The sequence below is a fragment of the Thermochaetoides thermophila genome (genome assembly GCF_000221225.1).
Source record: "Thermochaetoides thermophila DSM 1495 unplaced genomic scaffold scf7180000011822, whole genome shotgun sequence".
Taxonomy (NCBI): domain Eukaryota; kingdom Fungi; phylum Ascomycota; class Sordariomycetes; order Sordariales; family Chaetomiaceae; genus Thermochaetoides; species Thermochaetoides thermophila.
The window spans coordinates 518,475-542,141 of NW_006383038.1; the positions used below are offsets into that span (position 1 = coordinate 518,475).

General features: G+C 50.1%; 7 protein-coding genes across 7 annotated transcripts; 4 read left to right on the forward strand and 3 right to left on the reverse strand.

Annotated features, from left to right (window-relative positions):
• Nucleotides 1–3,254: 3,254 nt before the first annotated feature.
• On the forward strand, nucleotides 3,255–4,099 carry CTHT_0065870 (uncharacterized protein; the record flags this gene model as incomplete). Its single annotated transcript, XM_006696823.1, has 3 exons — nucleotides 3,255–3,293; nucleotides 3,384–3,949; nucleotides 4,039–4,099. 3 exons carry the CDS (start codon nucleotides 3,255–3,257, stop codon nucleotides 4,097–4,099), a joined length of 666 nt encoding a protein of 221 aa, XP_006696886.1.
• Nucleotides 4,100–7,329: 3,230 nt separating this feature from the next.
• CTHT_0065880 (uncharacterized protein) lies at nucleotides 7,330–8,153 on the forward strand (the record flags this gene model as incomplete). The annotated part of the gene is made up of 2 exons (XM_006696824.1): nucleotides 7,330–7,547; nucleotides 7,667–8,153. 2 exons carry the CDS (start codon nucleotides 7,330–7,332, stop codon nucleotides 8,151–8,153), a joined length of 705 nt encoding a protein of 234 aa, XP_006696887.1.
• A 417-nt stretch (nucleotides 8,154–8,570) lies between these two features.
• On the reverse strand, nucleotides 8,571–10,087 carry CTHT_0065890 (uncharacterized protein; the record flags this gene model as incomplete). The annotated part of the gene is made up of 3 exons (XM_006696825.1): nucleotides 8,571–9,564; nucleotides 9,625–9,793; nucleotides 9,847–10,087. The coding sequence occupies 3 exons, from the start codon at nucleotides 10,085–10,087 to the stop codon at nucleotides 8,571–8,573; spliced, it is 1,404 nt and encodes a 467-aa protein (XP_006696888.1).
• Nucleotides 10,088–11,589: 1,502 nt separating this feature from the next.
• Nucleotides 11,590–15,104, reverse strand: CTHT_0065900 (uncharacterized protein; the record flags this gene model as incomplete). The annotated part of the gene is made up of 4 exons (XM_006696826.1): nucleotides 11,590–13,338; nucleotides 13,436–14,017; nucleotides 14,077–14,327; nucleotides 14,387–15,104. The coding sequence occupies 4 exons, from the start codon at nucleotides 15,102–15,104 to the stop codon at nucleotides 11,590–11,592; spliced, it is 3,300 nt and encodes a 1,099-aa protein (XP_006696889.1).
• A 3,586-nt stretch (nucleotides 15,105–18,690) lies between these two features.
• On the forward strand, nucleotides 18,691–19,668 carry CTHT_0065910 (uncharacterized protein; the record flags this gene model as incomplete). The annotated part of the gene is made up of 2 exons (XM_006696827.1): nucleotides 18,691–18,883; nucleotides 18,935–19,668. The coding sequence occupies 2 exons, from the start codon at nucleotides 18,691–18,693 to the stop codon at nucleotides 19,666–19,668; spliced, it is 927 nt and encodes a 308-aa protein (XP_006696890.1).
• A 1,032-nt stretch (nucleotides 19,669–20,700) lies between these two features.
• Nucleotides 20,701–20,925, forward strand: CTHT_0065920 (uncharacterized protein; the record flags this gene model as incomplete). Its single annotated transcript, XM_006696828.1, has 1 exon — nucleotides 20,701–20,925. The coding sequence occupies one exon, from the start codon at nucleotides 20,701–20,703 to the stop codon at nucleotides 20,923–20,925; it is 225 nt and encodes a 74-aa protein (XP_006696891.1).
• Nucleotides 20,926–22,199: 1,274 nt separating this feature from the next.
• CTHT_0065930 (uncharacterized protein) lies at nucleotides 22,200–23,105 on the reverse strand (the record flags this gene model as incomplete). Its single annotated transcript, XM_006696829.1, has 1 exon — nucleotides 22,200–23,105. The coding sequence occupies one exon, from the start codon at nucleotides 23,103–23,105 to the stop codon at nucleotides 22,200–22,202; it is 906 nt and encodes a 301-aa protein (XP_006696892.1).
• Nucleotides 23,106–23,667: the final 562 nt, after the last annotated feature.

Below are 23,667 nucleotides of genomic sequence, written 5' to 3' on the forward strand. Positions count from 1 at the left end.
ACTTTTGAGCAGGCTTCATCCCAATTTACCACATGTCTATGCTCAAAAACAAGTTCCCAGTAAGCATAGTAACGGTCTTACTTCTATGCACCGAATCTTCTCCCTTTAGATCATCGTGACAGTGATGAACCGCATGCTACGGGTCTCACTCCTCTTCAGCATCACAACATGCTTCACCTCCTCGGCATTTTCTTGTAATGTAGCCGGAGAAGGGGTCCGATGTCTTGGGGAGCATGGAACATGCAAGCAGAACAAAACTTGCAGCGTCTCTGTTTGGCTCTAGAAAGCCTTGTGCCAGGGGATCCTAGTAGCCACAAGTCATCCCAGGTCGATAATGAAGACGCTCCGACTCACCGGTCTCTGCAGCAGGCCCAATGCAGCAGTCACGAGATGACCTTCGGTGGTGATGTCTCAGTCGAGAGGCATACCACGATGGTAAGAGTTCCGGACCATCTAGTGGTCCAGATGAGGCATTCTAGCATTGCCCTTTCATTGATCGCTATATGTAGATATGAGTAACACCGAAAAGTCCCACGGTGTCAGATCATGTCCTCCGCTGCAGAGTGCAGAGCCTTGTATAGTAGCGGTCACTAGGTCGAGGTATTCCAAAGCAGCGTTAGGTATTTTGCCAGCAATCTAGACAGGCCTATTGAAGAACATCTAAATAAACCCACGTGTTTAGCCCAGGAGTCCTGGCTATTGCGTATGGTTTTCGAAGCCAAGCCAGGGCTTAATAGACCCAAAACGGGGCATGGTGAATGAAAGCCGGGAACAGGCCAAGAGTAAGATAGAAAGATATCTACAGCTTAATGTGCTTATAAAAAACCGGGTTAATGTGCCAAAGTCATCCTATAACTTCACAGCTAACCAACCTCCAGTTGACCCGAGAACCTGGGACATGCTATCGTTTAAAGGTCCATGGTTAGCGATGCCACGGTACATTTTCGCTATCTGGAAGCTTCAGTGGTTGCAACCCAAGCATCTGTGCGTCACGAGCATTGAACCTCCGGCTCTATCTTAGTGTCCCTGAATAGTTTCGGATCACTGTCTGAGAGTTCGTCTCAACATCCACTGCTTGAGCCGCGATATAACGTGGCTGCAGACGCATCGTGGCATTCGAATGAGACAGCGAGCTGGCCACGGCCACACTTCCCATGTGCCGAAGACTTCGATGCATCCGCAGCTGCAGCTGCAGCTGCATATTTCATGTAAGAGCCAAGTGAGAGACTCCAGTCAGATGTTTGATAATCCTTCCCCTCTGGAAGCTTAAACCGGAGCAGGCCGCAGGCAGTCAGATAGGGCACTTAGTAGTCTTTCAAGTAACGGTACTTTGGGCTTTGAAAGTTTCGACAACAGTGCTGAGAATTTGTCCGAGTTATGTGTGTTTTTAGCCTGTCAAGCTGAATGAAAGCCGACCGACCGGCCGGACTTGCAGAAGCGGTTGGTGACTTTGCGAGGAGTAGAACTTGTTTCAACGCCACAAGTGTCTTGACTTCGCGTCGCGGGAACTCGTCTAGCGGAAAATTTCCAGATCCTGCAAGCAGGCTCCTGGATCGGCGCTGGATGTGGCTGTTGGTTTGATGTGTCTCGACTCTCTCAAGTCATGATCGACGTCACGGGGCTGTTCCTAGGGTTGGGGGCGCTACTCATCAGTCCAACCTGTTCATTAGGCATCTGTGATTGTAAGGAAATTTAAGAGGCTATCAAGTCAAAGCCGTATTTTGCTCCTCCCGGTGTCTAACAACGGTTTGGTTGGTGGGTGGCGGTTTGAGAGGTTCGAGATTAGCCATGAGCAGGTCTTCAACGAGCAAAGCAGACAATGCCCTCCCACTTTCGGTAGCGAATCGGGATCCACTCAAGGGTACTCCGCTGTCCCAAGTCTTGGCGCTTCCCCGGCTCCACCTTCCGTCCCACCCACTAACCCCACAATGGACCTCATCCAGGCACTCGCGCATTCCTACAAACTATCTGCAAACTTCACCTTCATTTCTCGCTCCTCGATGTCTTGCCAACACTAAAGGGTTTCAGTTGTTTTTCTGGCATTTGCTTATGACGCGGCTTTGGTCTAGAACTTGGGCCCGAGAGCAAGCTCGGCGTGGACAATCGAGAACCACATCCTAGACAATTTCTCAAGCCGAGCCTGTCTTCACATACCCCTCAGAGTCGACCGAGAATTTTCTACTTCGCAACCCTGAAGAGCTGAGTTGCGCCCCTCAAAACAACCTCGATCGAATTTAACATACCGACAGTACTGCCAGGCCCATAGCCTTGAGTGACACCAGTGATAGGTATGGTGGTTTGGCTATCAGTGAACCGTAGCCTTGGGTATGGCAGCCTTTGTCCGAACCTTATCAATCGCCCAGTCGAGCTGATGCAGGATGTCAACTCTTCCCTACATGGTATCAGGGACACTCCAGCGGAATTATCTGCATGGCAACAGTGGCTTGTTGGAACCAGGGCCAAGTCTGGGCAACCAGTACTGTCACACTCAATGTTTTCTTGTCCTTCACCATCATATTTGCAAGCAACCACTTTCATTTGACAAATTGAGACAAAAAAATGCAGTTCTGTCCTCTATATTCACCATGATGACACTGATAGCACCTGCATGGCCTCGTCGCAACCATTGTAATGACAGCAAGATTAGCTGCCCAATCAGATTGGTGGAAGCGCCTACCCGAACTTGCGAACTTGCGGCAAAGACTTGGATTGCAGGTACATACTCCCTTCCCTCCCTGTCAACCTGCCTACATCATATGTGGGGCGTTAAGAGCGGCCGGCCTTGCCGATCATTATCCCCGAAACAGCAACATCCAACGTTCACCGTGCAAGGACTGAAGTTCTGTTCCCCTGCCACTGCATCGGCATTCAGCTGGACGTTACAACGATATTCTTTGCCGGCTCGCCTGTCTAGTCGGTGCTGCTGAACTGGCATGACAGGATTGTAGTCGTCGTACCGGGGATCATGGCGCCGTTGCTTGCGATGAGCTGCTCGAGTATGTGACAGCGTTGGATCTTCTTTGGACTGCTTGCATATCACGATCCGTGAGTTGTCATAAGTGAAAAGTATATAAACCTTACATGCTTCTCGTGGTTGTATCATTGCTTCCCTTTCCTGAAGATGTCACAGAGAAACCATAACACAACTTAAACATTGTTGACTGCAAAATTATCGACTCAATTCCCTCACCACTTTCTTCAGCCGCTCTTGCTATTTCCCAGCCATTTAAGGCATCTCCATCACGGAAATGCCAATGTCAGAGGCGGGTGAACAGCCCTTTCACAGGGAACAGGTACCAAACACACCTTTTCATCCACGATGCTGTAGCAGTCTTTCCTTTGTCTATAGACTGGAGACCTTGAAGTTAACACTTTCATTCCAGCCTTTTGTGGACGAGCAGTTCGACATCCTCGCCTGGTATCACTCCTTCCAGTCCTGCGTCCGATACTTTCTCACCACAGCTCAATGGGACTGTTCTGTCCAGGCCCTTGCTGCATATCTCAACATCCAATTGCCATTTCAACGCACCCTCACCCACAACCAACCACAAAACTATTCTCTCCTCTACCCCCGAACGTCATCTCCAAGCCCGGTAACACCACCACCAGGCGTCCCTCATCCAGTGACAGCAGCTCATGCACAACAATTTCCTCCGACCTCCATTCTCCCCTACATCCGGCGTCTTGTCGCAACGGGCTGGGATTATCCGGCTATTCTGCACGGCTTCTTCGGCGATGACTGGGAGCGCGGTGTGAAGCCGTTGCAAGAGCACGAACGGCGTAACTACCTCTTTGCCGCGAAATCAGCATCGTGGCTGGAGGTCAAGCAGGCATACGACATGGGTGTGGATGAAACCGTGCCGTTTCTAAAACCGTTGAGGCAGGCGACTGAAGAGGAGATAAGAGCTGCTGAGGAAGGGTGGAGCGAGTGGTTAGCTATGCAAGATTGGTAAGTAACTACTCGATATGATTCTGAAAGAAATGCGGAGATTGAGAAAGCAGAGAAGTTTGGGATGATACTGACTGCTGATCAAATAGGATGCTTGGTCCTAGGGCGCCGGATCAGGGCGTGGATATTAAGGAGGAAGATGAGAACTGACTCCGAAATGAGCTACTTGGGAAGGAGTGGGGGCCTGTATTGGAGGAATAAGAGTGTAATATCAGGGTGCATTCTGATCTGGCTCAACATTGTTGTTTTCCAGCATAGGTTTTGTATTATCAAGAATACATGGCATATCGGCGTTGAGGAGTCGAGTTGGATACCGCAGATCGGTAGTATGTTTTCTGTAAGTGATCTAATTTGGATAGTTCTCGTCTCCATTCATGTGTTTCTGGGTCAAGCCTATCTAATAATGAAATTTTTTACCTACTCAAAATTTGCAATGCTTTAATCTCAACGATCACATTGTGAAGGTACGCAACCTTTTCTGTGGCACAGAACACGAAGTAAAATTCGATATGATTCCAACGGTGCCCGTGACACCGAAAAGTTTGTGAAGAACTGAGGCAGGAACTCAGTGCTTGAGCCATGTATCTCCCACAATCTCCCGGGGGGTGGGGATTTCTAGAGAAGGCATCTCCAAGTCAGGGGCATAAATGGAAAGATCACGAAGCTCTGCGCCAGTGAAGAAAGGAGGTGCAATTATACGAGAAAGAATCATAATACGCCCCAAAACATTGAAGAGTTCGAGGTAAGTATAGGCGGACACAAGCATACCCACCAGATAGGTGTCCAAGTTGAAGCAGTGTTAGGGGCTTGAAAATGGCGAGGCTACTACACATATCATTAGTTCCAGCCTCTCATGATAGCCCTTTAACCAGGTATGTATCAGTCAGCCAGATCGTCTTGTGTTACGCATTTTTTTTTCATCGCCAACGCTGAGCGTGCTTTGGGGTTTCGCATATTTCGGGTGTGTTGGAGTGGCTAAATGGGCCAGTTAAATAGGACACCGCGTTCAGTTTTGATTAATATATTTTTGGTCATTTCACATAGTTCTGTTCCTCATAGGTCATGAAATGGTATCGTTTTATGTTTCTGGTACTATCTTGGCTCCCTAAAATTGAACGTACCTAATTACCAGATCATACATTGCAGTACCCGATGCAATGTAATCAACGCCATGGACCAGCCTGTTTTCCAACTTTGTTGTTACTGAGGCAAACCTTGACGCATGGTTTGCTTCAGATCAGGGTTTCTGCCTGAGAAAGTGTGTCGTCATCTCTTCGATCCTCGTCCCTATGAGTCCCGGGTTCGTGGCCAGGATCTCCGAGAAGCGCCCGTTGATCATCATCTTCATAGTTCTGTGGGAGATCTACGAGAGCGACGTCTGGCTTCTTGCAGGGGAACAAGTTATTCTTCAATCGTCGCCCTAGTCTGATTGCTTAATCAGTCCGTTAGCATCTTTCAGTGAGCAATTATGATTGTAAAACGATCCTGGAGCAAGGTTTGGGAAAGTTACCATCACGGATTCCAGTGACTTCCCTGAACGAGTACCTGGCATAGCAGTCCCAGCAGCGCTCATGCTTGCATTGACCTCTTAGGTAACCACAATGCACAAAGTAATCGTTTTCTGCTCCACACTTGCAACAGATCCAGTCGCAACTGTCATCGGCAAAACAGGGTTTCCGATCACACCTTTGGTATCGTTGATCATGGTGACGATAGATCCTAAGGAGAATAGGCTCCTCGATGCCTTCGAATGAGACCAGAAGCATGACCGGCTTTAACCGGTTCCAGTTTTCGGGGAGCTGCCGGTCAGGCGGCCAGGTATTGTATTGCCATTGGCTGTACGGATGCTCGATGTTGCTCGCATTTTTGTAAAAGCAGTCAAGCACGTCCTTCTTACTCAGTCTCAGGTCCCTGCGGTTTTCTAAAGGGTCGTTGACAACAACCACATGCCCACAGACGTTGTCCATTCGTACAATCAACTCCAGCTGGATTGGCATCTTGATGAACCTTACTGCATATCGTCGCCGTTGTAAACATCGGAATGAGTTGGACTCTACTAGGGTTATATGTAGTGCCGAGATCATTGGTATCTTCTTTATTGTGGCCAAACATGAGATCAACGCCCTCATCATACTCGTTTCATGGCAACTGTCGAGCAGTTGATGCACAAAGAAAAACATTTCAGGGGTCACAGCCAGATTGCAAGCCACATGTCTTTCATAGTTAAGGCTAACTTGAGCAGAAAAACCAAAGGCAGCTGGTATGGAATTTAGGAATATAAAACCATTGTTCTTTCAGTTGATTGCCTTCAAACAGGATTAAGAGCACTACATGCTGTCCTACATCGAGAAACCGCCCCTGTATTATTTAACATCTTGACCAATCTTTCTCCTTGGCCGGTGGAGAACTGTATCAATTCCTAGTGTTCGAGAATTTTACTGAATTATGGATTGAAAAGAAGATTGATGTCCTTGAAACAGTTGCGTTGGCCTATGAAATGATCTGTATGCCTATTGTTCACACATCATTATCACATTAGTTTCCGCACGCGACATCTTGCAGTGTATGAAGAATGAGACGCATCTGTCAGCAACACTTGGTTCTAAAGGCTTATTAGAACTTAACTGTTTGTTGCTCGAATCAGATATGATAGGTGATAATCAGTTTCGTTGAGCATACAGGGGCGCCTAAGCTCGACTGGAGTGTTTGAAAAGTTCTGGAATGTGTAGGAACGATCAGTTGGTTCGCCTCTCGTCAATGCCATGGTATTTAACTAGCAATCGATGCTCACGTTCCTTTCATGAGACCTTATATGACATTTTTCTAGTGGTGTTCTCGAGGCATGCGTTGTCCTCCTTTCGGGGAATCTTGACGGCGACATAACCACGGTCTGCTGCTGACATTTTCACTTTGTAAACATATCTGCGGTCATTTAGGGAAAATGAAGTTCCATTGTATTGCCACAGGTAAAGCGGTTGTTGGACCCAAAACATTCCATCGCTCTTTATTTCTTCTCTGGCTGTTTGGCCGGTGGCAACACCATGTCTGCAATAAAGCAAAGTCATAGCCGCCTACAGCACATGGTGACTTTGTGCTTGTTGACAGAGTTTTCCAGAAACCCGGCTTAAGCATAATATGTCAGTAGTTTGTATCTTCCGAACATAGCATCATCGGTGGTTGACTCAACTACTCCCTGAGCCCTTGAATGGGGTACGCAACTTACCCACTGTTGCGACCGAGATTAAACACCTGCTGACTAAGCAAGCGACTTCGGTGTTTCACCTCAATTCGCATTTTCATCGCTCACTTCACCAAGGACAACTGTTGATTCTCATATTACTGTCTGGCCGTTCACAACCAAACTTGTACACTCAAATACAATGACAACCCTCACGGTACTCCCTGAAAATTATGCCATTGCCCTTAAGCTTATCGACGAGGCTCATGCCCAAGACCCTAACACCACCCCCGGCCCTGATGGGGGCCCCATCCCCTATGAGCTTCACTACGCTCAAGAGATGACCCGCTGGCTGGCCATTCACACACCCGATGCATCACCTGCATTGCAGCTAGCTTGTCGGGCGCAGCACTTCCGTCGGTGAGCACTCACTTCACTGCTTTCACTCATCCTTTCGAATCTTTAACCTGCTCGCAATCACAACCCTTCCTGCCCTGTCCCTCCCGCCGCCTTATCCAATCACTAACGCCCTCTCAAAGCTGGGAACTCCCCCGCTCCTCCTATCCCAAAACTCGCTCTGGCTATCTCATGTGGCGCGCCAAAGCCAAGTCTCTGGCCGCTCAACACCTCACAACCCTCCTCTCCTCCCCAGCTATCACCCCCCCCATCCCCGAATCCGAAATCGAGTACATCGCTTCGCTCGTCAGAAAGGAAGGGCTACGCGCTACATCTACGAAACCCAGAGATAGCATTGAAACTGCGCCCTCTCAACAAGAAATCGACGCCCAGGCCGTCGAGGACGTAGCCTGCCTGGTGTTTCTGACTCAGCAGTTCGAGTCGTACTCGACAACGGGAAACGGAGCAGCGATTGATGACGACAAGTGGGTGAATATATTGCGCAAAACGTGGGCAAAGATGGGGGAGAGGGGAAGGGAGCTTGCGTTGGGGGTTGTAGAAGCGTTGGGGGAGAGAGGGAAGAGATTGGTTGTGAGGGCTGTTAGTGGGGATGAGAAGGGGGAGAATTGATGAAGTTCTGATCTTGAAGGAAGTTTGTGGTTGGGTATAGAGAGATTTGGGGGAAAGGAGGGGGGCCTTTTGCTTTGAGATCGAGTATTCTCAGTATCACAGCCTGATCGTTGCTGGAGATGCAATGCACATATTTATTATTCCTGAAAGTATTGACGATCAATGTCAGGGGCTCCCGGGCCTCGAGTCCAGTCCAAGACACCCGTAAGTCCCGCACCTGCAAGTACCGTAGAATTCTGACATTTCCTGCTCGAAAGGCGTAAATGCTGCAAGGATAGAGTCAAAAATCCCCGTGAGAACCCAAATTATATCCTCCAAACAGCCATATACGAACCCAGGATCCACTATCAATACTAAAACGCTAAACCAAAATGATCATCTACACAAGGCTCAGTTCCCATGTATCTCCCGCTCTCTCTATGCATGCCGAGCCACATTCCCCCTCCCAGCAGCTCCTTCTCCAAAGGTCTCGCTTCCATGCAACTCATTCACCCCCGACGTGTCATACCTGTAATTCTGTGTAGGCAACTCAACCGGACCAGACTGCCAAGCTGTATACTGCTTTGGCTCCTGCTGGCCAGAAACAGCAGCAATCCCATAGTTCACAGACTGCTGCTGCGGCACTGGTTGGCCGTACCCAGCCAGCTGGGGCTGAAGCAGCTGCGGTGCATGGGGATCTGAATACATGTTGAACCCGGCAGAAGCGTACGCCGGATTCGTATGCGGGAGGACATTGCCCGTTTGCATCCATTGCTGCTGTTGTTGCTGCTCGCTTGACTGCGGGCTTGGAGTAGTTTGCAGCGTTCCGAAAGCAGCCGACGGCGGCGTGGGACTGATCGGTGACGGAGACCCCATGGGGCTGATGCCGGTTTGGCCCGCGGCCATGCTCTGGCGCGGATCGAAACTGGATTGTGCTGGACTGGTAGATGGGATAGAATAAACCTGGGACATGTGAGGGTTCGTCGGAGCCGGGGCGGGAGGAGAAGGCTGATTCGGTTGTTGCAACACGACGGGCACTGCCGGAGGGCTGGGCTGGTTGTCATCATGCTTTTTGCGCCGCATGAATATGACGGCGACCAGGCCAATCAAACCGAGGGCGGCTACGCCGCCTACTACGCCGCCTATAATGGCACCAGTGTTGTTTTCCTCGGGTTCAGGAGGGGGGGTAGGCGGTGGAATGGGATCGGTAGAAGAGGATGAAAAGATCGGGTCAGAAGTGCTGCGACTTGAGCTTGACCGAGAGGTTGTTGATGTTGTATAGATGACACTTCTACTGGAATCGGTCACCCTCAACGGGGTGTAATAGATGTCACCTCTTCCGCGTCTGACGCCACAGCCAAGGACAGTGAAGCCAGTCCAGACGGGGTCACGGTAGATGTGTGTGTAGCAGTAAGGGAACTCTGGGTCATCGCTGTAGTGTTATGTGTGAGAGGTATGTCCCTATCAGGATGGGAGCGAATTGGGAGCATACCAGAGCATGGTCGTGCCGTCAAGAGTAAATCGACTCGATTCCGTTGAGTCGAGGCATGTCGTCCATAGGCCACATGACAAGCCATCATCATTGCAGCACCCGAGATAATAGTGGGAGAGCGACGCATGATAGGCACAGAATTCGGTACGAGCACAATACAGAGCCGAGTCTATGGCAACATTAACGCTTAGGAACAACACAATCACAGATACAATTACTAACCTGGATCTCCCCTCATAAAGCCGCAAGTATTGTTGGGTTCAGCGCGCGCCTGTAAGATTGAGGCCTTTGGGGGAGGGGTCGGCATCGGGTCAAAGGCATTTTGGAGTAATTCTTTGAGCGGCTGCTCCGTTTGCTGAGGAGGATGGTACGTTTGCTCGTCATCGCGATGCCACCACACAAGCTGGGCATCAACGACTCCCAGGACAGAACTCAGCGCCACTAGGCCCAGCGATGCCTTCATATCTACGATGATGGAAAGCAGATGGTTGCAAGGAGAAAATGGGACCAAATGATCGGGTACCCTGGAAGAGCGGAAGGCGGGGAGTCTTGTTGGAGACCCGCGAGGGCGGGCCAGGGGGTCGCTTTTGCTTTTCCAGAGGATGCAGGAGGCTGCAAACCAACAGTCCAGTTCTCGCTTCATGACTTTTTAGCGCGCAGCCAGCTAAGAAAAAAAAGGTGACATTGGCTGCAGAGAAAATGCCATGATTGGCTCAGTCGGCTGTGGACATCGTCAGTCGACCCGGGCACCCTCTTCTCGAGCGACTGATCGGGGTTAGGCTCATTTTGATAGACGAGGGGGGAGCAGGCAGCGGTCGGAAGGCAGCGTAAGACGGAGTGAGAGACGTCCGTCGCCAAGACACCTTGTGTTGATGCCTGTCGTACTTTTTGATAGAAGAAGAATGACGTCTCTTGTCCTTTGGAATTTTCCGGAGTTCAACTAAAGAATTGCACAATGCTGTCGACAATGAGATCGTTTGATGCGACCACTGGTAAACATTTTCAGAGAGAGCAGACCCAAATTTCGGGCCTGAATATACCAGCCATGCCGTCTTCATGCATGATGCATCCCCCGCCGAGCTTTGAGCCTGGATTTAGTGTGGCTGGTATACATAACCTGTGTGTTTGTGGCACCTCAAGCTCCGGTCCAGACTTCAAATTATTCACGCCATCCTGTGGACAGCTCGCCAAATTTCCAACATTCAGCAATGGGAAGTTAATGCCCATTCACTTGTCTTCGACAGATTTTCAGGGGAAGAAACATTAGGAAACGAAAGAACTTGGGGCATGCGGGAGCCCTGCAAAACTGTTGCTACCGCATGCTCAACGTGCTGTAACAGGGTTGTTGGCGTTGTGATGAGGGGCTTAGCCAAAAACAGAGCACAAGTTGCGGAGAAAAGATGGTTGATGTCAACACTAGACTGTGTCAGGCCCCAGAAGAGGAAATCCGGCTTATATCTAGACAGTATGAGTACTGTGATGATACATGTCAACACTCTAGCCAAAGGTCTCGGCTTTGTCTTGGCTCAGCTTGGGACCCGCACCTAGGGCGCAACCGTGGGGCTGCAGGGCTGAGCTTGCGGAGCTTGGCATTGCAATTGGACTTGGGAAAATATAACAGTCCGTCCCATTCGAACTTGATATCGAAATCCAAACCAGATGAACGGGATGGGACCGAGAAGCGCCTTGTCATATTGTAGCCATTACATTGATGTTTACTGGTGCTTGGACACACTGGCAGCATGGTATCTCACAGCTCAGCCAACTTTTGAATGTCATCATTCAACTTTTGCCAGTGACATCGCGAATATGATATGTTTTAGCCTCAGCATAATACCTAAGTTGTTTCCCTTGATCCGCAAAGTAAAAATGAGCCTCAGTATGACAAAACCAATAACGCAACGACCAAACTCCAAACCTTACCGGCTCCTATACCCCCATTCTACCAGCCCAGCAACTTCTCGCCTACGACAAATCCATACTCCAACTGCCGAAATCCGCCCCAAAGTCATCCGGCCCCGACAAGCCTGAAAAGATATCATCGGCTGTCCCCCCACCAAGCCCCATATCCCCAGCTGAACTTCCCCCCTGACCCTGCTGCTGTCCGTCCAACCCCATCCCTGCGTCCCCAGCACCTCCCTGAGTCCCATCTCCTCCAGCACCGCCAGTACCAGACCCATTCGCTGCCGCAACAGCTGCCGCAATAGCCCCCTCCATACCACCCAACTCAACACCTCCAACGACCCCCAATCCCAGCGCATCCGGCATCATCGCGGCAGCAGCCGCAGCCGCCGCAGCAGTTGCCGCATCAACACCGACATTAACGCCCACAGCAGGTGCCGCAGCAGCAGCAGGAGGGAGGGGCAAAGCTAGTGGGGTAAGCTGTGCCTCAACGCGGCGGTAGAGGCGGACAACGGTCTCGGCAAGAACCGGGTCGGCCCGGAGGTGTGCGCGGAAGTCGTGGGCTTCGAGACGGAGGGCATCGCGGAGAGTCAAGCGGTGGGGGTGTTTGTGTTTGGCATCTTGGGATTGGTGGTTTTGGGCTTGATCGTTGTGGTCGGAGGAGTTATTGGACTGGGTAGAGGGTGAGGAGATCGTGCTATTGCGCACATCCGGAGCGCAGATCATTGTTGTGACGACGTCGTAAGCGATGCCGGGCTCGGGACTGGATTTCAGCTCGTCAAGGATGATACCTAGCAAGCGGTGTGGGCCGAGTATTTGCTGCGCGGCAAGTGTCTGGCGATGTGTGTACGGAGCAGGCATGCCGTTCATTGAGTTAAGCGTAGGGTTTTGGGCCCACTGCACGAGTTGCTGGATGGTCGTGCGGACGGCAGCCGCCAAACCACCATGGATGAGAGCACCAGTTGCTGGGTTCGTAATCTGCGCGCTGCACCAGGACTCAAGCTCGGTGTGGTCAGCGCCGCCAGTGCGTCGGGAGACAGCAAGGTTATCCGCAATAGCGAGGAGCAGGGGCTCGATCTTTTGGCACTCGGGGTCCTGGCGTTGGTAGGATTTGAGGGCATGTTCGAGAGGCTTGGCGACGATGTTGAGCACCGAGGAGAGCATAGTGGATGCTTCATTAGAGATGGACGTCGGTTTCAAGATAGGCTGAAGGATCTTGATAACGGCGTTCTGAATGGGCTGGTTGTCGGCCCAGAGCAGGTTCGACAGGTAGAGAAGAGCCGGCACCAAAGCTGGTAGGAGCAGGACATCCACCAGGTATTCGAGACCGCCCTTAAGCATCTCATCAGTTAAGTACCCAGCGCTCAGGGCATTAACGATCTGGTGGAAGAGCGTCGGCGCAAGGAGATAGAAGTCCTGCGGTGGACACGACGACATCAACTCATCACCAAGACCGCCTGCTTCGGTATCAAACAGCCCATGGATCCAACCACCCAGATGCGACTTCTCTTGTTCACTAAGCTGCTCCAATGGCTGACAGCGGTCAACGCCGTTCAACAACTTTGCAACAAACGACCCCGACGAGCGAATTCCCAGGTCGGCTGTGCTGAGGTTGTATCGGTAGACGAAGGCGAGCAGCAGCAGAAGCACAGATCCAAACTCTTCATAGACTGGCTGATACTCGCCATGATCTTCTTCGTATCCGGCCCAGTTGTCGAGCAGCTCGCACAGAGGATGGAGGATTTTGTGCGGCTTATCGAACAGGAGCAGGACGTCCAAGGATAATGGCTTGCTAGCCAGGTCTCGGCAGATCTGTTTCAGGGTCATAGTCTCTTTGTTACGGCAAAGAGTACCGATAACCTAAGAAAATCAGTGCCTGTTTACACAGCGTCCTGGAGATCAAGCCTACCTCGACGATGGCCTGCGCAGCAGCACCAACATTTCCATTCATATTATCCAGTTCCCCGATGAGCTTCAGAGTCCGATCTGGCTCTTGAAGGCAGGCCTGGACCAGCTGTTCCTTCACATAGCGGCCTTCAGGTGGCAGTGATTGATAAGTTATATCACCCAGCAGCGTCTCAATTGCTGCCTGTGAGAGCAGGCCATGGAGCTGGCAGGCAAAGCAAAAGTCCTGACGGACTGAATCATTGAATGAGTTGTTGTTTGGCATATCAAACATGCCCGATAACGTTGGGAACATGTTGATGTCCACCTGATTCAGAGCTTCCGTGATGCACATCTCGGCGTTGAATGGATACATGGTGGTCGCAGCATAGGCAACCAGCTGAACCAAAATGAGGGGAACTTTGTTAATCAGAAACGATTTGAGTAGATGTCCCGTTTTCGCTCCCTCATTGCGGAAAACGGCGTTGGCCAAAAGGTCAAATGATGCCAGGATAAGATGGACGGCCATTGCTTGAAGGTCGCCCTGATATCTGTTGTGAAGATAACTAAACAAGGCCTCATCATCGATCATGGGCCGACCGACGAGCTGCAACACATCAGTAATGAACCGACAGCGACTGATACTGCTCTCAGAAGGATCCCTACCGCAGCACCGAGGTAAATGTATAGACCTGCCCGAGTGTTGACGACGGGGAGCTCAGGAACCTGAAAGCTTTCTAGGCTCATGCTGAGATCATTCATAAATGATGGCATATCCATACTCTTCTTCTCTTGAGGCGCATACCGTGCAAGGACCTCAGAACGAAAATGCTCCAACCGACCAGTGATATCGGCTGTTAGATGCATAAGTGTAGGCAAAAAGGCGTCTAAGCTGTCCAAAAGCTTCCTGCAGATGTCTGGCATCTCATTAGTCCTCTTGATGCAAAAATAACACAATTATTATTTTTTTTCTTACCCTTGCATACCGGCTGGCTCAGCGTCTCATTCACCAGCTGATTCTCGCAGAAAGCAAAGTAGAACAATACAAATGCGTTTCTGGCATCCTCGGACTCGTCCTTCACTTGCAGCCCATTCATCGAGTTGAAAGCATCCCTCGAGATGGCCGCCGAGACCTCGGCGAACAGGGCCGTCCAACGAGCAAGCACCTTGGCCACCTCCGTCACGTCATGGCTTGTCTTGATCCCAGTCCCATGGTTTACGGCCCGCGCAAGACGCCATAGAACATCCTCTTCTACCATATATGAATTACGCCAGCGCACCATGCGGCTCGTTAGATCGGCTTTCGAACTGCCACCGACATCTGCGTCATTAGTGCTGCTATCTCCAGCCCCATGTTTGGGCTTGCCATCTGGTGTCTGAGCGCGGGTATGCGCAGTCGAGTACTTATACAGCGCGCGCAAGACAGCTGCGGTGGTGATACGCCCCTGTTTCTGGAGAACTTGGAGGTATTGCAGCGTGCGCTGGTCGACACACTCGCGGTTCGATGGTGTCGGGCGCAGTAACAGGTCAGCTAGCGGCACGGGAGCCAGCGGGTGGTTAGCAAAGAGGGTTTGCGACTGGTCGGCAAAGATAGCAGGATCGAGGCGTTCGTGTTCGGCGTCGGAAAAGAAGTCAGACCAGGCCTTGATGGCGGCCTCTAGGCGCGCTGTCAAAGGGTCCGTGACAGTGACCATGGTGATGAATGTTTTTGCATTGGCGTAGGTAGGTAGTCTCGACTTCGTACTTAGAACAGACTAGCGACAAGTGATGGATTCTCGTTGGGAGATAGATCGAACTTGGAACTCGGCGGTTTAGCTACTTGGATCAGCTGGTCATCGTCGCGCGTCCCATCTATGACCCTCCCATCAGAGATCATGCAATTGGCTGCTTAAATCGCCAGTGTCTCATACAATCGGAGCCTTGGCGTTGTTTCTCGCACGTTACTCTCACTCAACCGCATCTGCTGCGCTGCGAGGACTTCGCGAACGCGTCGATCGCATCACAGCGTACCGGTGCTGCAGGTGGGGCACGGATCTGGCGCTGCGGTTCCATCAGCCAAGACGGCGCGTAAAATAACCCCAGCTCCGCATGCAGGGTGTGTAATTTGATGTACTTTACGGACCCATACAGAGCGCAAGAATGGAGAGATTCCATCGTTTTTCACAAAGTTAAGGAACAAAGAGACACAGAGCGGCTCTCTTAACAAAGCGCTCGCACAAGTAATTGGTGAACCATAATAAACTGTATAGAACTTTCAATAACAATGAATTTTCCTTCACTGAAGAATAAATCTCCTGGCATATTTCACCTAGGAGCAGGCATCAGACTGCATTTCAATCTCTTTACTCCTAATATTAATCTGTCACCACCCCCACGATCACCCTTCTTACAGTCTTAAAGTTTCTGCTATTTTCTGAACGTAATATGCGCAGCCGCAGCTAGGGCTATAATGGTGTATACAGTCGTAAACAGCCATGACAAGGAGGGTTTGAGGAGTTCGTTAACAATCAATCCGTTGTCGTTGTGGAAATGGCTTATGTCCTGTTTAGTTGTTAATATCCTGCCGATTGTGCTTGGTAAGAAGAATGTCGTTGAATGGCTTCCGAGTCGCTAGCCAAAGTTGAGTAAGCCAGAAGACAGGTATCCGGCTTGCTGCTTCTCTGGGCGATTTGTGGTTTGGAAGAGGACTGTAACCTTCAAAGGTGAATCGCAATATTACACCTACAACATCTACTTGGAAACAACCATATCTTTTGCACATTCTTGGGGATTAACTCTTTGACTCGAGAAAACAATGCGACACAAACACCAATGCTAGGCATTTGAGTAATTGTAAGTGTGGATTGGATGTGGACATATCATCCTAACCCCATGTCACAAAAGTTCACTTAACTAAAGCTAAACTTCTGCGTACTTGAAATACCTTCTCCTGCTTGCCCAACCCATATGCTAAAAAAGCGCAATTCAAATGATGTCTTGCGAGCTCTGTTTTTCGAACACTCTGAAATAAGGCATTTGACGTCACGACATATTGTTAGAGATGTAGAGCAATACCTCTTTGTCAGCTTACTGACAATGATGCAAAAGGAGTCACCGTTTTGCAACGTGCTGCATTACATTCTTAACTTACAGTTTTATGAAAAGCTAGTCTCTAAGCAAGCGTCAGGCCTAGTGTGCCTCTGGGCTGCTCAACTTGGTTGGAAAAAGCTCTGGACGAGTTTTGAACATTATCAAGCTCCGGGATGTCCTGTATTCCCTTTATATCCGTGCTGCAACTCCATGTTCTTACATGAACCTTCCCTACAAACCATTGCCTTGGTGTTAGCAGGACCATACTGCCGGAAGTACAGCGATCTTATCAACAAACGATCCGCTCAGTCTTTAGGGCTTCGAATTGCCCTTGGTCTGGCCACATATCGTTGGCGAACTCATTCGCCACAGCAGCAACAACTCTACGAATTACCATTGTATAGGAAACCCCTTCTGCTGAATTCGTTGTACACCTCATTGTCAGCCATCTGAAGTTCAAAATATGCAAGCCCTCCTCAACTTGGTTCAATGCTATGGACCTTTCGGCCTTACATATGTCGGAGATAGATGGTTTAGTGTTCGCACACGTGGTTGTTGTTGGCGAGTCTGCACATGGCTGCATCTTATGGTCATGCTACGGAGTGGCAGTTGCCAAAAGTGATTGGTGTCTTCAATATGAGTGGAATTGGATGAGAATTGTGCTAAAGTTGATGATTTGCGCGATACTAAACAAGTGATATGTCTGTGAATAGCAAATCTACCCAGAGGAGTGCCACTCTACGAGTCAAGGAGACACACTTAATTAGATAATGCGCTCGCAACAAATGCAGTCAATATGGTAGTTGTCACGAAGAATTTAGCGCCTGGCAATCCAATGTTTCTGAAACTGTTATGAAAACTGGGATTATCTGGAACGGAATGTCCATTCGAGGCTTAAACCCCATTTTCTGCAATGAAATGTAGGTCCTACCCTTGAGGGCCTTCGAAAAATCAAGTATCCTTTCGATGATGAAACAGATGAAGTACACCATGGATATGCAGACTTCTCCTCCTGCTTTGACCACTACAGGCTAAAAAAAGCAAATGATGGCTTACTCCATGAAAGTTTAGCCTCGGCTCCCAGGTCGACGCGCGAACATAAGGCAAACTGTGGAATAAAGCCGTCGAAGAAGATCAGACAGATTCTATCATTCTAATTTTCCCGACGTTTTTAATATATGCCCAATGTTCTGATATTCAACCTGTATCATCGCGCCTGACATTTCACATATGATGTCATCACCAAAGCCCACGGCGACGACTTGAAACTGAATGCTCTTGGAAAACACAATCACTAAGCAACACATCAACATTCCATAAGCCAGCCGACCACGTGTGTTGCGGAAAGGGCACACCAAAACTGTGGCCATACAGCCTGTGTCGTCGAATGCTCCGACTGCTGCGAGCATGCTCTTTTCAATACATGGACAAATGAGTGTCAAGGATGCGTATTTATAAGCTGGTCGACAGGCATTGTGATGACCTAATATGCATCAACTGTCTTGTAGATGGGTACATGTAGAAGTGTTGCCCAAGGGCCTGCAAAGGCAAGTGATGGACTGGAAGGAATTTAATGGAGTTTCCGCAGTGTGGATGTTACCGCTGCGGGAAGTGTCTCACTTCAAGTGTTTTGTGACGGGAAGTAGGCAAAATCTCGAAGAAGGAAGAGGTTGGTAAAACTGGTCGTTGACTAGGGGGGATCTCTGAGTGGGGGTAAGACAGAGCTTCCTCGCTTCAAATAGAAAGAATGCCGGACTTCGACTCTTGGACTCTTTCCAGGCAGGTCTAACATTGTGCTCCATTGTAAGTGAGACAAAATCGTGGACGTAGGTGTGGAAAGCTAACTGCAACCTCGCCTCTGAGAGTCATGTTTCGCACTTACATATATGACCTTTGCAATTCAGGGGTAATTGAATCATTCCTTCACATGTTGTCTCATTTTACTCACATACAATGTGAGTGGTCACTTAAATCCAGGCCATCCGCGACATATATATGTTAGCTTCCATCTACAGCCGAGGTTACACAGGCCGCAAACGGAGAGTGATTCGGCAGCAAACAGTGCTCTGTTCATGGATCAAGTCAGGGGTATAAAGGCTTTAGAGTGTCATCGAAAGTTTACTTCGAGAGAACTATGAGTAAACAAAGCCATTATCTGTTGTTTGTTTGTTAGTTAGGATCCACTCAAAGCCAGCATCATCTCTATTCATCATGACCTCCCGAACACAAACCGCCAGCAAGAGCCACAGATACACCATTCCGAAGGGCAGCTGGACGTGCTGCAAATGTCTGACACCAAACTCAGGGATTCACCACGTTTGTGACGGTATCGTCCCCTATCAAGGTATCTACGATGAGATCTGCAGCCACTGGCATTGTTCAAGCTGTGCCCGTCTCAGCGAGGGTACGCCATCAGATATCCAGTCCTCAAGTCCTCGTCACTAACACCACTTAGACTCCAACTTCGCCAAACAAAACCATACATCATCTTCACCCCAACCTTCCTACCCCTTCTCCTCTCACCCCTACCCCCCGCCTCGCTCAGCTATACCATCCGATCCATACAGCTACTACCCCCACGCACAACATTCCTCTCCAACCAACCCCTACTCATCCCCCTATCATCATCATCAACCCCACTTCCCTCCTCGGTCCTCATCAACCTTCTCCTATACAAAGGCCTACCTCCAATCCGCAGCCGCCGCAGCCCGTCGGGCGCACCCCCACACAACCACGACATTTGCTGAGGCCTTCCCGGCACCAACCAAGCTCGACACTAGCCTCGATGCCGAGCAGCGCGATCATATGGCGTGGGCGGGGCTGAAGCTGGATTATTCGGCTATTGGCAAGAAGGAGAGGAAAAAGGGGAGTAAAACCAAGGGGAAGGAGAGAGAAAATGGGGCGAGAAAAAGAGGCAGGGAATCAGAAAGCGAGGATGTTGGACATGGGAGGAGGGTTCGCGGTAGAGAAGATGATGTCGGTCGCGATGTGGAAAAGAATGGCAACGGGGTGATAGGGAAGAGTGAAAGAAATTTTAGCGGGTACAGAGCGATGCGGTTTGGGGAATGCGATAATTTGGGCTCAAGCGATGTGAGGGTCAACGGATATTCTGCTGGGTATTTTCCTGCTTTTGTGGAGGACGCTGATGAAGGATATGAAGGAGATAATGGCATGGACGAATTGTGGTGAATATGGCTACTAGGAATCCTCGTGATGCCGTGGTGTGTTCAGGTTGGAGTTGTGTCGCTGTTTGTTTATCTGAACTCAGGGGTAAATTCAGGGGGCAGGGTTAGGGTTATGCCTATACAACGGGGAAACGTTCGTGGCTCGATGGTAGGAAACTACAAGAAATCCGGTCAAAACTGACGCAGATGTTGATTTTAAGTGCATCAGGAGTCCGTAGAATTCCTATCAGCAGACGGCCAAAAAGTCTCTCGGGGTACAACTGATACCCTAAGAAGCTTCAACTGGAGTGGACGTTTGAGTGTTGTCTCGAAGGGGACTGGGCGTGACCTACCATACATTGATGAATCTGCGTTGGGTAAAACTGCAGTCAGTATTAGCTGGCCGAAGACCTGCGCACTGTGTACGTGGCAACGATGCGTCATATCTCTAAGAACTTCGATACTTTACCCACTGCCAACACAACGTTCTCTGTATACAAACCATTGCAATCCCAACCTTATGGACTGCTTCAAGACCGTGCGTCAACGGCTTTCCAGTTTTTTCTGACTCCAGCCAGCCCACAATCAAGCCCCCTTCACACAATTTCTTGTCTCCATGCATCTACGTTCGATAGTCATCTTGAATCACATCCTCGGCTCAAAAACCGCAGCATCAAGATCCATTCCTCCCGAGTCAAACGTATGCCCGACAACACCCACATCACCCCCTTCTCAGCAAACAAACACCATGACAACAACACCTCTCCGTTCCAAGAATCTCTTTCAAATGCGATTCATCGTGTCTTCAAGAGGCCAACGTAAAGGTCCCTCGAACAGCAACTGCCATAACGGTCTGGGCATCCGGGACAAAGATCCGTGAGGTTCATAAAAGCTCTCTGGCTTTGTTGGAACCACCAGGAAAATTATAAATAACCCCTTTCCCCCAGCTCAAACATTACCTTCCATAGTCACACTACACACACGACTACAACCACATCCACACATCAATACAAACCTTCACAACCACAGCCACCTTTCTCAAAAATCAACCATTAACATGTCCGATGACGCTCCTACCCCCCACCCCACCTCCGGGGACAACACCGTGACCGACCTCCCTCCCTCCATTTCCCTTAGTGAATCCTTGGAGCCCAAGGCGGAGGAGGGCTCTGATAAGGAGAAGGGTCCTGGTAAGGAGGAGGGTCCTGATAAGGAGGAGGGTCCTGATAAGGAGGAGGGCTCTGATAAGAAGGAGGGTGAGGGTCAGGCCAAGAACGAGTAAACCTTCCTCAATAGTCTACTGCTCTGTTCGCTCTGCCTGTTCGCGCGATGGCAAGTTCACCAGCGAGCAAGAAAAAAATGAAAGGCAGATAAAGGGGTTGATATCAACTAGCCGGTAATTAGGGAGGAGGTTGAGAGTTGGATCAGTGGAAGGCTAGCTTGAGGAATGGCCGTGATCGAAATTGGTTAGTGCGGAGCGTGTAACAAACTTGAGTCGTTCGTTAGCAGACCGATTTCCTTTGTCAATCACAAATCGAGCGCGTTGAGTTCACCTACCTACTTGGCCTTTTTTTGATTTCTGAGTGTACTAGGATGGCATGAGCGTTAAGTAATATAAAGGTGATGTCGCTGCCTCTGTTCCATGATGACTGTCGAGCAGTGGTGATCGGGTACACTGTCAAGAACAGCAACCCCTGAAGCCAATAGTTTCCATTTAATGTGTATTAGACATTTCCACTATTTTCGTATGTTACAAGGAAATTCTCTACCAAAAGACTGTCGTATTTGCGGCTCAACAACATTCTTGGGAGACAAACGCCCCGAAGAGGGCAAGCAAACACCCAACACCCAGCCAAATCTACCAGCACTGGTCCCCAAAAAAATGCAATGATTACTCCTCAGAAACACACAGCACAAGCTTTTAAGAAACGTACAATCTAGAATATGTAGGAACAAGAGGAAAAAGACACCGTCGCCAGCTTTTATTGAGCGCGTCCCGGGTATCAATAGTAAACTCTCTCACAAGCAAGAAATAAGCAACAACCGCTAAAATCTCTCGGGGAAGCGAAAAAAAAAGTTAAAACAAGCAAATAATGAAAGATGCAAGATGATCCCAACACTCCGACCGACCAACCTAGAACCAGATATGCCCGCCAAACAACTGACAGATAGAAACAGACAGATAGAAAACTATGCAGATATTAGTGAAACCCGACCGATCAGTCACCCGCTTCACCTTTCTCCTTCCAACTCCAGAAAGGTTCCATCGCGAATGAGACAGTACGGGAGTGTGCTGTGTGTATGTGGGGTATGTGAAAGATGCTAAACACAACGATGCACCCATATGGTCGAGATAGGTAGGTATATAGGAAGGTTGGACTGCGTGTGACCGTCGTGGAAACTCCGCGAGCGACGAGGTACCCTTGTGTGTTGGTGTGCGTAACGATAGAGACGCAGGAGTCGTTCGCTTGGGAGGTTTCAGTCGTAACGGAGGAATGTCGCAGTCAACGGGGACCCACAGCTTCCTGAAAAGCAGATCCGGTCACACCTCCCACGCTATATCATCCCCGGAGGCGGCTCCCTCCCAACGCCAGGCGGCGTCCCTTGGACCCCTACCGCTGGACTGTTCTTACCCTTTAACGTATTATTCGACGATCCAAGTCCTCTCTTCATCATTTTTCCTAACACTGTCACCAGCTCACAGGCATCATTAAACATATCATTATCGATCCCTTCTGTCGCCTCATACACTTCTGCGATAGTATCCCTCGCGAGCTTGCGGCTGGCTTCCGGGTCACGAACACATTCGTATAGGAAGGCCGCGTACTCTGTTTTTACAGATAACCGCAGAGAATGGGATCCCCAGAGGAGTTCCTCTGCGAGCTGGACCGCCTCACGGAAATATTGGTGTGCTTCGGGAAGGTAATTTCCTGGCTTCAAGAGGAAGGCTGTCGGGGGAGGGGGGTGCTCGAAGCCAGGGGGTGGGCCGACAGAAGATTTGCTGGCATCGTAGAGGTCGTCGCGGGCAATGCCCTTCCCTTTATCGACGCGCGAGGACGATGGGTGGCCAGAGACGGACTGTGTGTCGGGGGTGTTTGCGGCCGTGATTGAAGAAATGGGAGGAGTGTTATGGAAGAGGACGAATATGTGGTAGAAGGAGGCGCGCAGCTTGTAGGCCAGCACCTTGAGCTCGACATAGTTGCCGACCATGGGCAGGACGTACTGCTGCAGGAGGACGAGGCCCTCGCGCGAGAGCCAGATGATGTGGCAGATGAGATCGGTCGCTTCTGGAGGATATGTGCCATCTGGACGGCGCTGCTTCCGGGCCTTGATGAGCTGCCCGGAGAGGTTGATCGAGAGGCCGAGAATCTTGAAGAGGACAGATGAGAGGAGCGGATTGTCGCGCTCGACGGCCTTGGCTAGACGGCCGAGAAACTTCTGGTCGACCTCGGATGACGCCATGGTGATAGTGAGAGAGGGTCTAGGTTGGTAGCCTAGATGCTGCTCAACGGCCAAACAGTAGCGACTTGAACGAGTGAATGCTGATCAATCGAGACGTATCTTGCATCAGGCAGAACAAGAGGCGGGCAGCATTCGGTGGGGTGCCCAAGGTGGAACTGCAGCTTGGGCGCTCACGCCACGAGGAGGCTTCTCGACAAGTCGTGTGCGGGCTATGATTACACAGAGACCTGCACGACGGCATCAGATATTTGTCAAGGGGCGCGGGCCGGCGATTGGAGGGATACTGACCAATATGAGAGGGCGAATCGGTGAGGGATGTCGAGGAAAATTTGCGCGGAGCTGGCAGCGAATCAGCAGCTCGCGAGGGCGGCAGCCAGTCGCCAGTCGTCTAGTAGGAGCACAAGCAGTGGAATGGATGAGGTTCAGAGTTGGCGGAAGGCTTGCGTAGACTCGCGTAGGGCATTGCGTCGTCAGGAAAAGGTGTGAATCGGGGGGAGGAGGGAGAAAGGTGAGCGAGCTAGGCGCGGAAGACTGGCGGGGGTGAGTAGCGGCTCGCTCACTC